We start from the raw sequence: 14,554 nt of genomic DNA, 5'->3' as shown, positions 1-14,554 counted from the left end.
AGGCAGTCAGTGGATCGTACACGTTTTGAAGGTTAGCATTGCGTTGTACCATGCTGCTAAGTGATGATGACCTGCTAGTGCATGCATCGGCTGCTCAACTTACTGTAAAGTGGATTTGGCATCCTCCCATGATGTAGTCGAGGAAGGAATACACTCTGTGAAGCTGCAGAACAGAGAAGAAGCTTTTAAACTAAACCCCAGAGGTTGGGCGGTTCGGACTTGGTGGAGTACTCAATGTTTTTAGATGAGTTCTAGTTTTAACCAATGGCTGTTCCATTTACAACAGTATGTATTTTAAAACTATTATTAAACCACTACTCAGTAGCAATCAGTGTTTAGAAAACAAGTATTATGTAGTAAGCATGAACATGGAGAATGGTGATGATTTCATTTAGTCTGAGGGCAGCAGCTCTGTGATGTGCAGTGTGTTCTCTCCATGCCAGTTAGAGATCACACAGCCAGTGGGGGCGGCAGAGGATTCAAACTGAGACACAGCAGCAATCACATGAGCTGGGGATCAGTAAACTAATGAATCCAAATGAAATCATCCAAATGATAGGCTGCCGAAACAATAGGCCTGAGAGACACCAAAACAACTACACTTTAAAATACCTGCGAACTGAAAACATAGGGGGAAAAGCACGGTGACAGCCACCCACAGATGTAGTCATTTACAGATTTGGGTTGTGGGGGTGGACAGTAAACTGAGGATGATCGCCTTTCTGAAACGAGCAGTACTAATTCATCAGCACTATGTGTACATGTTCTGAGAGAGTAGAACCGTATAGCAAAGAGATGGGGATGATTCTCTATGTATTCAATAGTGGAGAGTTGCTGAGCAGGAGCTGTAAATGTTGGCTCTGACCTTGAGATCACTGAGGATGACCACCCCAGAGTTCTTGTAGTTCTTTTTCTTCAGTTTGTACTTTGGATTCATGCAATCCCATGTGACCTTCAACACAAGAGGTAGACAACACATACAGAGACACAGTTACGAGTCGTGACGTCTGCTGCAGACCTGCGGTACGACTTGCAGAACATAGAAGAGCAGCGCGACGTTCCTCTCACCTGTTTCTGTCTTTGTCAGAGATAAGTGACACATCCGTGACACACATCAAACATTCAACAGTGACTGACAGTACTCTCTCTCCGTTCGACTGACCTTGCTTCCACCGCCAAGTTTCTGCATTTCTCTGAAGGTGGCATAAAACTCTCCGATAAAGTCGTGTTTTCCCCTGGAGTCAGAATCCCAGACTAGGCACTGTGACACAACCAGACAATGACAGACAGAACTCTCTGATATTGACTGTTCATTCACCAGTAAGTTACTTCATTCACCAGTTCCGTTCATTCATTCATCAACACCACAGCAGCAACGTTAAACCATCACACTATGACTTCCTTTTTTTCTTACCTTGAGCTTCCTGTCCTCATCACAGCTACACAGAGAGATGAGAGACACTTTAAAGGGCTCCCACACGGGGTTCAGGTTGTTTTTGATTACCTGCAACAGCAAGAGCACATTAGACATGAGTAACTTTCACCACACATGGAGAAGGAGAGGTAGATACAGAGAGGAGGAATAAATGTGTCTATTACCTCAGTTCTGTGAACGAGCTGTTCCGTCCCATCATCGTTAATTCTATATATTTCCAAAAAGGGGTCTGACTTACTGAAGAGATCCTGCCAAATACACAAACCAATCAAACATAAAACACTAATTCTGGTTGAGCCATTAATGTACAGTCATTTATCTCAGTCAATCAAATAACAAAACAAGTTGTTGAAATCACACACACACACAGATGTCATCATGTTAGCTTGGTCCTCCTGGTGCTAAATTTGACACAGCTTGTCACCTGCCTGTGCATGTGGTGTATTGTTCACTGCTGTAACAAATCAAATCAGGAAAAGGGTGTGAAAGAGTCATTTAACATTGAGTCTCAAGGTAAGGCTGAGAGCAACTACAGCTTGTTGGGTCAATTGATTGTTTAGGGCTCAACAGACAGTATTTCTGTACATCGTGTAGTGTATGTGTGTGAGAGTGTTAGAGAAAGGAATGGAGGGAGAAAGAACGAGTGTGTGAGAGAGTGAGAGGGGGGCACAAAACAAGATATTTAATGTCCCCGTTTCTCGCTGCATTAGCCTGATACAGCTCCACAGGGACAGCCAGGGAGGAAAGAGAGGGAGGTAGGCCCCAATATCGTTGCCACGGCAACCCCTTGCCAGTGGCGTCACTGTGGACTGACGTGCATTCAACATTTAATCCCTGTCCAGCAATAACAGCTCTCACCACTTATATAATCAGCACCATTAATTAAGTTACCTTTGACCAGCACGGCCTACTGAGTTACATAGTGTTACAAGTTCCATAATGTCCTCCAGCAGTTTGTTCAGTACCTTGGATAGCGTTTCAGGCAGCATTACGGTATTAGAAATAAATGGGTGATATTTCATTGCCTGATCCATGTTGCTCATACTGTGGTTGTCACAGCAACTCTTTCCATCTACAATTATATATATTTTCTACGTATCTCACTTCTCGAGTACTTTGAAAACAAAAGGTTAAACATTCAAGAAGTTTAAATGCAAACCTTTGAAAAGGTACTTTGTCCGAGCCATCAACCATTGTGCTGGTAAATCAACTACAATACTAAAGTGCCTCATCATCATCTGATCACCACTGTGAAGCAGGCAGTATTTATAGCTTGAGTGGTATAGATCATGTGCATAGTCTATTGGAGTAATATTTCTCAGTGTAATGGGATCCTCAAAGTCATTGGAACGGACAGATTCCATACAAAGATAGTAACCTGGTAATTAATCTGCCTGAGCATGTGGCCACCCCTCCATCTCCAGCTCTCTGACTATTTTTCTCCCGCCCTAAAAGGGTTATTCGGCTTTCCCCATAGGAGAACCCTTTGAATAACCCTTTTAGGTTCCAGTTAGAATCATTTTTGTTACAAAAAGAACTGTTTGGGGTTTCATGTAGAACCCTTTACACAGAGGGTTCTACATAAAACCAAAAATGGTTCCAACAGGAACCAAAAAGTGCTTTTACCTGAAACCTAAAAAGGGTTCTCCTATGGGGACAGCCAAATAACCTTTTTGGAAGTTAAAGCAGTTTGCTGACAGGGTTGGGCAACTGAAATGTAATTATGTCAATAAGAAAAGGAAAGAGAACGTTTTAAAGCACACCATACCACCATTGATAAGTTTCCCTGCCTCCAATGTACACTGAAGATTTCATTAGCCTTTATTGTTTGTCTCTAAATCACAAACAGTGCAATTGGAAATCTGTTTTTATTTCCACATGAAATTGCTCATCATGACCCTATTTCTACTGGGTTAGGTCCAATCAGCCAATCAAAAAGACTGTAACTTGCTAACTCTAATAAATGCCTTACAAAGGAGCCTGGGCTCTGCTCTGATGAATAACCACTAAGCAAAACTTTACCTCCACTCCCTGTTAACTTACTCCAACACTGCTTAGAGTCAGAGGCCAATTGCACCCTTTGCTTGGTAGCATTCTGAGAGCATAGAGAGGCAGGAAGAAGATTTCTGCTATAATCATTGATGTCAGAGAGTTATTCCAGTCTTGTTGACTGAGATATGAACCTTCTGCCTTGAGCCTTGTGTGGGTGTGCCAGCTCTACTGTAGGTGCCTCAGTGCTCCAGCTCCCAAAATCTGCTGCCAAATATCTTTCGTAACCCTCCTAAATGCTCTACCGACAACAAACTCCCTCTTACTGAGCTCACCATGCATTTTCCATAGCTTTTCTCCATCAAGCCATTTCTTGAAAAACTACTGCTTTCTGTGCTGTCTTTGCACAGAGAGCCCTATGTTGGATTGATTTCCTCATCTTGTGTTAGGGCACAGGAATTTAGAATTGAAAAGGACAGGTCGATCATGTCCTTTGGATATTGCAAGGTAGCCTTTCAGAGCCAGGATACTTGAAATGTATAAATTCCTAAATTACAGACAAAAAATGGAATGGTAGGAAAAAAGGGGGGAAAATAGTATTTTGCAGATAATCACTAAGAGTATGTTTTAGCCTGAGGCAGAGAAAGTGAGGGAGAAAGACCCTGAGAGATATGCAGAGAAAAGGAGGAAGACCCTGAGAGATATGCTGAGTAAAGGAGGAATAGAAGGAGAAAGGCGGAGATATTAGTTGAGAGACAAGGAGAGAGAGAGAGTTGCTACTGTAGGAAGAACAGACACCTGCAGAGCTTCAGGGCCAGTGGTCCATTGTGGGATGCTTTGTGTGGAGGGGCTGTTTGCAAACAGAGAACCACACCGTAACATCGCTTTAGCGCGCGCGCACGCACACACACACACTCACACGCACACATGCACACACACACACACGCACACACTGATCTCACCCTCATCTTCCTCTGGCTATCTGTCTAAGGTCCGTATCTGGCTAAGGTCCATGACACACCATTCTCACAATGCTTGTCTCAACGGGGAACCAGCATTTACAGAAAGCCAAGTTCAATTCAGACTTAATAGAATAAACGCTGAAATGTACAGTGGGGAGAACAAGTATTTGATACACTGCCGATTTTGCAGGTTTTCCTACTTACAAAGCATGTAGAGGTCTGTAATTTTTATCATAGGTACACTTAAACTGTGAGAGACGGAATCTAAAACAAAAATACAAAAAATCACATTGTATGATTTGTAAGTAATTAATTTGCATTTTATTGCATGACATAAGTATTTGATCACCTACCAACCAGTAAGAATTCCGGCTCTCACAGACCTGTTAGTTTTTCTTTAAGAAGCCCTCCTGTTCTCCACTCATTACCTGTATTAACTGCACCTGTTTGAACTCGTTACCTGTATAAAAGACACCTGTCCACACACTCAATCAAACAGACTACAACCTCTCCACAATGGCCAAGACCAGAGAGCTGTGTAAGGACATCAGGGATAAAATTGTAGACCTGCACAAGGCTGGGATGGGCTACAGGACAATAGGCAAGCAGCTTGATGAGAAGTCAACAACTGTTGGCGCAATTATTATAAAATGGAAGAAGTTCAAGTTGACGGTCAATCACCCTCGGACTGGGGCTCCATGCAAGATCTCACCTCGTGGGGCATCAATGATTATGAGGAAGGTGAGGGATCAGCCCAGAACTACACGGCAGGACCTGGTCAATGACCTTAAGAGAGCTGGGACCACAATCTCAAAGAAAACCATTAGTAACACAACGCCGTCATGGATTAAAATCCTGCAACGCACGCAAGGTCCCCCTGCTCAAGCCAGCGCATGTCCAGACCCGTTTGAAGTTTGCCAATGACCATCTGGATGATCCAGAGGAGGAATGGGAGAAGGATATGTGGTCTGATGAGACAAAAAGCTTTTTGGTCTAAACTCCACTCGCCGTGTTTGGAGGAAGAAGAAGGATGAGTACAACCCCAAGAACTCCATCCCAACTGTGAAGCATGGAGGTGGAAACATCATTCTTTGGGGATGCTTTTCTGCAAAGGGAACAGGACGACTGCACCGTATTGAGGGGAGGATGCTAGATCTTGGCCAACAACCTCCTTCCCTCGGTAAGAGCATTGAAGATGGGTCGTGGCTGGGTCTTCCAGCATGACAACGACCCGAAACACACAGCCAGGGCAACTAAGGAGTGGCTCCGTAAGAAGCATCTCAAGGTCCTGGAGTGGCCTTGCCAGTCTCCAGACCTGAACCCAATAGAAAATCTTTGGAAGGAGCTACAAGTCCGTATTGCCCAGCGACAGCCCCGAAACCTGAAGGATCTGGAGAAGGTCTGTATGGAGGAGTGGGCCAAAATCCCTGCTGCAGTGTGTGCAAACCTGGTCAAGAACTACAGGAAACATATGATCTCTGTAATAGCAAACAAAGGTTTTTGTACCAAATATTAAGTTCTGCTTTTCTGATGTATCAAATACTTATGTCATGCAATAAAATGCAAATGAATTACTTAAAAATCATACAATGTGATTTTCTTGATTTTTGTTTTAGATTCCGTCTCTCACAGTTGAAGTGTACCTATGATAAAAATGATAGACCTCTACATGCTTTGTAAGTAGGAAAACCTGCAAAATCGGCAGTGTATCAAATACTTGTTCTCCCCACTGTATGTTGGATGCCTATATGTCATATCCTCCAGTAAATACAGTGTAAAGCATATGGATCTAAATAAATGTTACATTTATAAGTGTAGAAAATCCATATCATCATTGTATATCTTTCTTGTCTTGTTAATGACTGATTATGTCAAAAAGAGAGATCCAATCTTGAAATCACTATTACAGGAAAGAGGTTCAACAGCCAGCAATAAGCACAAATTCACCCATGAACTATATTGACATTTCCATCAGGAGAAGGCCCCTAATCCCTTACCTTATCATCCAGTTTCTTGGCACAGAAGAACAGTTCAACATATCCATTGTTGCCAGAAATTTCTTCAGCGTGTACCTGAAAAAAGTTTTTTTTAGTAAGTCACATTTTTGCCAATGAGAATATTTTATTTTCCGCAGGCAGACAGCCTGTTGTATGACATGTGGACAGGACCAAGAGTGTTATTACTTTAAAACTCCAACAGAAAGCTCACTCAAGCCCAGAAACGGATGTGGTTCCATTACTGTAATGCAGAGCTGACCAAACGACTGCATGGGAGCTGGGTCCAAAGTTAGTCCACAAGACTGTTTGGTTGGCCCCCAAAAGGAATGCACTAATAGCTAAAAAGTGTATTATTCTGCATATTTAAAGGAATATTACAGACATGCTACATTTTGTGAAAAAGAGAGAGAGAGAGAGAGAGAGAGGGAGAGAGAGAGAGGGAGAGAGAGATCATATAATCCATGTACACAAACAACAAGTGTTCAGTTGAAAATTGTTAATAAACACACAGATTTTCTTCCTCAGGGCCATGGGGTGAGACAGGGATGCAGCTTGAGCCCCACCCTATACAACATATACACTGAGTGTACAAAATATTAGGAATGCCTTCCTAATATTGAGTTGCACTCCATTTTACCTTCAGAACAGTCTAAATTCATCGGGGCATGGACTCTACAAGGTGTTGAAAGCATTCCACAGGGTTGCTGGCCCATGTTGACTCCAATGCTTCCCACAGTTGTGTCAAGTTGGCTGAACCATTATTGATACACAGAGGAAACTGTTGAGCATGACAAACCCATCAGTGTTGTAGTTCTTGACTACACTCAAACCGGTGCGCCTGGCACTTACTACCATATCCCTTTCAAAGTCACTTAAATATTTTGTCTTTCCCATTTACCCTATATATGGCACACATACACAGTCAATGTCTTAATTGTCTCAAGGCTTCAAAATCCTTCTTTAACCTGTCTCCTGCCCTTCATCTACACTGATTGGAGAGGACTTAACAAGTGACATCAATAAGTGATCATAACTTTCACCTGGTCAGTCTCTATCCAGGAAATGTTTTGTACAATCAGTGTACAATATATCAATGAATTGGCGAGGGCAGTGGAACAGTCTGCAGCATCCGGCCACACCCTTCTGGACTCAATCAAATGTCTACTGTTTGCAGATGATCTGGTGCTTCTGTCCCCAACCAAGCAGGGCCCAACAGCAGCACCTAGATCTTCTGCACAGATTATGTGACACTTGGGCCCCCATGAATCTCAGTAAAGAGAAAAATAATGGTGTTCCAAAAAAGCTCCTGTTACCAGGACAACAAATATAAATGAAATCTAGACACCGTTGCCCTAGAGCACACAAAGAACTATACCTACCTCGGCCTAAACATCAACACAACAGTTACCTTCCACAAGGCAGTGAAGGATCTAACAGATAAGGCAGGAAGGGCCTTCTACGCCATCAAAATGAATATTCAACCAGTCATCCCAATTACGATCTGGCAAAAAATACTTCAATCAGTTATAGAAGCCATTACTCTCTATGGTTGTGAGGTCTGGGGTCGACTCACCAAACAAGAATTCACAATATGGGACAAACACACACTTGAGACTCTACATACAGAATTCTGCCAAAAAATATACTTTGAGTACAACGCAAAGCCCCAAACAATGCATGCAGAGCTGTTAAATTCTATAACCACCTAAAAGGAAGTGATGACCACACATTCCACCACAAAGCCCTCACCTACAGAGAGATGAATCTAGAGAAGTGTCCCCTCATCCAGCTGGTTCTGGGGTTCTGTTCACAAACACAAACAGACCCCACAGAGCCCCAGGACAGCAACACAATCAGACACAACCAAATTATGAGAACACACTAAGATAACTATTTGACACACTTTTGCTGTGACCAAAAAAGAGAGCAAATTGTAATGCTATCAGTCCCTAAACAGTGAGTACACAGTGGCAAAATACCTGACTACTGTGACTGACCCAAAATTAAGAAACTCCTTGTCAATGTAAAGACTCATAGCCTTGCTATTGAGAAAGGCCACCATAGGCAGACCTGGCTCTCGAGAGAAGACAGGCTATGTTCCCATTACTCACAAAATGAAGTGGAAACTGAGCTGCACTTCCCAACATTCTGCCAAACATATGACCACATTAGAAATACATATCTCCCACATATCACACAGACCCACAAATCATTTGAAAACAAATCACACATTGATATACTCCCATATCTGTTAGGTGAAATACTGCAGTGTGCAGTCACATCAGCAACATTTGTGGCCCGTTGCCATGAAAACAGGGCAACCAGTGGAGCACAAACAACATGGTAAATACCACCAATATTTATCTGTTTATTTATCTTCCCCTACTATTCATGCTACAACTATTTGCACATTGCTAAAACACTGTACATAACACTTTAAATGTCTATCTTTTTGAAACCTTTTTGAGTTCAATATTTTCAGTTAAATTCTAATCGTTTTTGGTTGATGTTGTTTTGTGTCTTCTCACTTTTGTTTATTGTTTATTTCACTTGCTTTGGCAATGTAAACAAGTTTCCCATGCCAATGAATCCCATTTGAATTGAATGGAGAGATGAGAGGGGAGAGGGGAGAGGGGGGAGGGGAGAAAGGAGAGATGAGAGGGGAGAGGGGAGAGATGAGAGGGGAGAGGGGAGAAAGGAGAGATGAGAGGGGAGAGGAACTTAGGGAGAAGGGAGCACTCTAAAAGGAGACACTAAAAGGAGACACAGTGTTGCATAGCTAATGGTGTGGTCAGAGCCCAAAGAGTTCCAGATCACTACAATGAGCCCATTACAGTGAGTGCTGCTCACCTTCAGAACCACTCCTGACGAACAATTAGAAGGTTACAAGTCATCTCAACACATTAGGACAAATTGTATTGGCCCTTTACTGCCCCTCACCTCCTAAATAAGTGTAATTATACGCCGGTAAGCCAGTGAATCAAGTGCTGTCTATCTAACAGGACTTTATCTGTGTTAAAATGCACGACTACTACAATAATGAACAACATCTGTTGACTAACGGCATACAACGGTACCTTAATCCCTACCATTTTATAAACTGTTCTCCACATCCCATGTCCCCATATGCATATCTGAGAGATGTGTTACAAAGACTGGGGAGGGATTTTTCACACAAAATAAAAACAGTTGACTGTTGTTCTGCCACCTTCCAGATTAGCCTGCAGGCACATTACAGGCAGACGCCATGTCATTGGGATCCATCTCACGGACAGACCTAACAAAGCCCAGGTCCATTATCATATCAGGAAAAGCCATTTTCAGAAACACCATGACACAGGTTAGCACTAATTCACTAGAATGCATTAAGCCCACACTGCTACAGGACGTGCTTAAACAAACCCATTATATCCCCCAAAACCGCCTCCCAGCAAGCTGCCGTCATGTGATCGCACCCAATCAATGGCCATAATGGCAACACTAGCCCGGAGGGAAAGATCCTCAAATTCCATCTGTACTTTGGCCATTTCCATCACAAGCAACTCATTCTCAGCCCTTCTCTCCAAGGGCAATTTATGCGTAGTTTGTTAGGGTAAAATCAATAAAGATAGGTCTCAATAAGGCAAAAGGTCTGTTGTTGACATCGGATTCACTCCTTGGTTAAAACTCCTTCTCTTTTCTCCTCTCATCTCTGCAGTATAAGAAGGCACAGAGATCACAGACTCTGCACCTCTGACTTAACAGGAGCAGTGAGGAACGCTGACTCTTCCTCCCACTCCACTAAAGGTCAGATTTGCAGGCTTGTTAAACTGTGTTGTTCCCTTTTGTATGGCAATGTAATGTTGGCCTGGCAGATGGTGTTGAGACCATCCAACTGAAACAACACTCTGTGCTTTAACGTCCCCCTCTCTTTGTCATGACAGATATTGTATATGAGTCATTATTCTTTGTAAAGAGAAGCATCCTTACATCACAGGATTCACATCATCTACTTGCTTGAATTGATTTAACAAGTCATTGCATTTGATTTTGCTTGCCACTGTTACTGCAACAGTGAGCCAATGGTGAGCGAGATCAATAGGGTGATGAATAGGGGGAAACTACCGTGATGGTGGATTTCCCAGCGTACTTCGCATACTTTAGGAACAAAGGCTTCACCATCTTCTTCTGGGCTACAATCTGTGGAACACAGGAAAACTATTGAGGACTGGTGACTAGTGAAGCAGTGAGAAGTATTACCGGACAATTAGTACGAAAGCAGTTTGAGAGCAGTGTGACGAGGACTGGTGACCTCTAACCTTTACCCTCTGACCTCTGTTGTTGGTGAGCAGCAACTCGGCACACTGTTCCATTCAGTTTATGTGTGGTGAGTGATTTGATTAGACATAAGAAATGGTACATTGGATAACTGAGTGGAAGGGTCAGACATTCAGTACAGGACCTGGCCGAGCGTACACTCCACTCCACCCAGGAAGTCGTCGTCGCGGGTGCCAATACTGTGGGTGCCATGGATGTCGTAGACCTCGAACCGCAGCTTCTGCACTTCCTCAAAGTAGTAGTCCAGGGTGAAGACCTTGGCAAAGACCGGGTGCAGGTTGCTCTTGATCACCTCTGTCCTGTCAAGCTGAAGCGACAAGAGGGGAGAAAAAGGTTAGAATGTGGACACGTTGTTGGATATTACTGGAGAAACTCGGACCTCCAACTCAACTCTCTAATGAGAGCTTCCTACCAATTAAAAATGAAAAGTGCAGTTTTATATGCAATGTACATTGTATCAGTTCATTTGCAATGCTAATTAATGTATGGGACATGATGATGCATTCATGGGCACATGGGAATGCAGGAACTACAGCCAAATACCCATCTGCACCTGGATCACCGCTACAGCCACTGTTGGCGTTCTTGTTTGTTTTCCTGTTGATTAGACCAAAATGTAAATCTTGTGAAGCTCTTGTTCAGACAGTGACAGCAGAGAGGATTTTAGTGGACTGAGGGCTGAGAGCTCAGCAAACACGCAGCTCATCCATTGCCATGCTTGGACATACACCTGTTTATCTAATACATCTGGTTCATGCCTGAACTCTCCACATTGCCACCTGCTTTCAGTGGAGCACAGAGGCTGCGTTTACGCAGGCAGCCCGATTCTGATCTTTGACCAATCAGATCATCTCTTTTGCCAATAATTGGGTAAAATATCAGAATTTGGCTGCCTATGTAAACGCAGCCAGAGTGTACCCATCTAGCACCCAGACAAATGATGTCCCATCCAGTAGCATCCAGCATCCAATTATGTCCAGTACCAGATAAATTATTGGTCATTTTTCTCCAAGCTAGGTATTCTGAGTGGAGTCAACTCATCATCAAAAGCATATGTTCCCCCTAAAGATGCTATCAGTAAATTAAAGTGACCTAAAAAGCTGTGTTTGAACCATGGTTTAAGTGAATCAATGGATTTCAAACTGGAGTTATTGAAAAGGCATATTGAAAAATAATTCAAGCCTAAGGCATCTGGTAGAAATTTAAAATGCCATAAATGTTTTACTCGTTTTCCATTTCTTTTAATTTGAGGGAAAAGTTGTGATGGTAAAACAGACGATAAAGTCAGAAAGTCATCAAACACAGATAGTTAAATATGAAAGGCAAATTGACAAAATCTCCACAGTTTGATCTAAAAAAGAAATAGTCTAGAGATTGCCATCAATCTCGCTAACAACCTTACCATAGCAGAGCCAAATCCCACCTGTCCATAGAGCGCAAATCAAGAATGAAGCTCCCTGATCAGCAGCTCTGTCAAAGCCCCACACACCAAACTCCATGAACATACATGGCACACTATAGTACACACATGCACGTCCACGTTAACATTCAGATATTCAGGAGTTAATCCTACTGCTTTGCCTCATGCTGTTGGCCTTGAGCTGACGAGAACACACACAGACACACACACACGCACATACACACACACTCACAATGGTTGATGAGAAGCAACAGAGAAAGCATGCACCTTTTCTCACTGACAATCACTGTGGAATCAAGTGTCTAGTCTGCCAGTCCTAATTAACGACACCTCAAGAGTGTTAAAGACAATGTTATTATGTATACTGATACAGGTGACCTGAGGAATGGGGGTGGGTTGTCTTGTTATTCATTACTGACCCTGCAAACAGTACGAGTGGTTAATTTCTCAGGAGATAACAACTGAGACATGTTTTAATTAGACTCTCTAGGTCTCCTCTCACTGTTTCTCTCATTCTCTCTCTCCATCTCTCTCAGTCTTTCTCTCTCTCCATCTCTTCCTGTGCTATCTGGTTGGACATATTTGTGAACACGGACAAGTTCATTTCCGTGTGTGAAGAAATCTACCTAGAGCCACAGAGGAAGGGCTGTGTCTGTGTGATGCCTACCCCTGTGATGCCCATTCATCTGGGGGGGTAGGGAAAGTCTACAGAGATGTGACTGTCTGACGTATGGAGGGATCTCTGAGGTCCCAGGGAGTCAGCTCCCTCTCTCCTCACTCTCTCCCACTTGCCAGCAGAGTCGGTCCTGAATGGGAGACCAGATGCTGCTGGAAGTGAGGTTGGAGGGCCAGTAGGGGGCACTCTGGCCAAAGGAGCTCCCAATAGAGTACCACAGTATGAGTTGTAAAGCCTAGCGGACAAACAAGAAAATGGTTCCAATTGTTTTTCCCATAGGTGATTTTAGAAATACTTGAAATAAGGGCTGTGTCTGGTGTAGGATTACCCTGGCGAGAAGTTTTGATAACCGTGTAAATGGACAAGGTGACTTTTATCAATATATTTGCCTGTATTTACCTCCACAAAATGAAATGCTATTTAGCTGCTAATGTGGCTATCATAAAATACTACAACTGCAATGATGATCTGGACGAGACCGAGATCGAGGTAAATGTAAGAATCATTTGGGGTGGTGCAGCGGTCTCAGGCACTGCATCGCAGTACTAGAGGTGTCACTACAGACCCGGGTATGATCCCGGGCTGTATCACAACCGGCCGTGATCGGAAGTCTCATAAGGTGACGCACAATTGGCCCAGTGTCGTGAGGGTTTGGCAGGGGTAGGTCGTCATTGTAAATAAGAATTTGTTCTTAACTGACTTGCCTGGTTAAATAAGAAACACATATCTAATGTTAGCTAAATTTAGGAATTAATAACTTAGCAAAATGTATTTAAATTGACAATTCTGTGAACTGTCTTGGGCAAGTTTTAAATTGACACAATACCTGTTAGCAAAGGTGTCAGCTAGAGATGACGTGCATGAGCTTGGATTTGTAGTCTTGCATTACGTCTACTTTCATGCTAATTAGGATTTTCGAATCTGAGAGTAAATAGAGACTAATATATTGATAAGTCACCTTGTCTGAGAGAGATTTACATGGTTATCAAAAAGTCACGCCAGGGTAAGCCTATACTACACAGCCCTTATTCTAAAATTCCCTACGGGAAAAATGTCTGGTGGAAAAATGAACCATTTCCCTGTTTGACCGCTAGGTTTTATGGGTATTATGACACCCTCACTGTAGGGATCTATGCCCCAGGGCAGAGAAGGGGACATTGCACTGAGCAGGGTCTTTCAGATGAGATTTTAAAATGGGTGTCCTGACTCTCTGTGGGCATAAAAAAACTCCATGGCACTTATCGTAAGAGTAGGGGTGTAATGCCGTGTTCAAAACAACTGTGAACTCCAGAAAAAAAACGTTTTGAACGGTCATCCAACTCGGAATTCCAAGTCGGAAACTCGGGCATCTTTCTAGAGCTAAAACTTCCCGACCTGAAGATAACTGATGTCATGATTTGACCATGTTTTTTACCCAACAGAGAACAGAGGACTCTCATTAACTCATTTTCATACAGGGAAGGTGGTATCAGTGACAAACACTAGAATGCAAAACCGCTACAGGTGGAGGGGATTCAGAGAGGAAAAATGTGAGTCGATTTCTTGATACCTAACTTTTATCAAATAAGTATAATCCCATCTTCAACTAAAAATGTATGAGTTTTTTTTTGTTCCCTTGTGTCCATGGAAGCACCGCTGCAACGCGTTATATTTTACAGTGAAGGCTGCAGAAGCCTTCCTTTGTCGGCAAGTCTTTCGTCTGCACACCCGCCACATGTGCGTGATTGGCTGGGGAACGACGGCTGGCTGGTGGCAGGA

At 43.0% G+C, this 14,554-nt stretch overlaps 1 protein-coding gene across 1 annotated transcript in view; it reads right to left on the bottom strand.

Annotated features, from left to right (window-relative positions):
- LOC139412182 (copine-7-like) overlaps nt 1-14,554 on the bottom strand; it is a 37,491-nt gene that overhangs the window by 14,383 nt on the left and 8,554 nt on the right. The window contains exons 2-9 of the mRNA XM_071158999.1: nt 10,825-11,007; nt 10,488-10,562; nt 6,384-6,458; nt 1,600-1,683; nt 1,415-1,504; nt 1,163-1,261; nt 866-952; nt 104-163 (exon numbers count right to left, since the gene is read on the bottom strand). Coding sequence (XP_071015100.1) covers nt 104-163; nt 866-952; nt 1,163-1,261; nt 1,415-1,504; nt 1,600-1,683; nt 6,384-6,458; nt 10,488-10,562; nt 10,825-11,007 — 753 coding nt within the window. The remainder of the gene's footprint in view (nt 1-103; nt 164-865; nt 953-1,162; nt 1,262-1,414; nt 1,505-1,599; nt 1,684-6,383; nt 6,459-10,487; nt 10,563-10,824; nt 11,008-14,554) is intronic.

This window comes from Oncorhynchus clarkii, chromosome 6 (genome assembly GCF_045791955.1).
Source record: "Oncorhynchus clarkii lewisi isolate Uvic-CL-2024 chromosome 6, UVic_Ocla_1.0, whole genome shotgun sequence".
Lineage (NCBI taxonomy): Eukaryota > Metazoa > Chordata > Actinopteri > Salmoniformes > Salmonidae > Oncorhynchus > Oncorhynchus clarkii.
The sequence above is the reverse complement of the archived record's forward strand: the minus strand, read 5'-3'. Positions and strand labels throughout refer to the sequence as shown.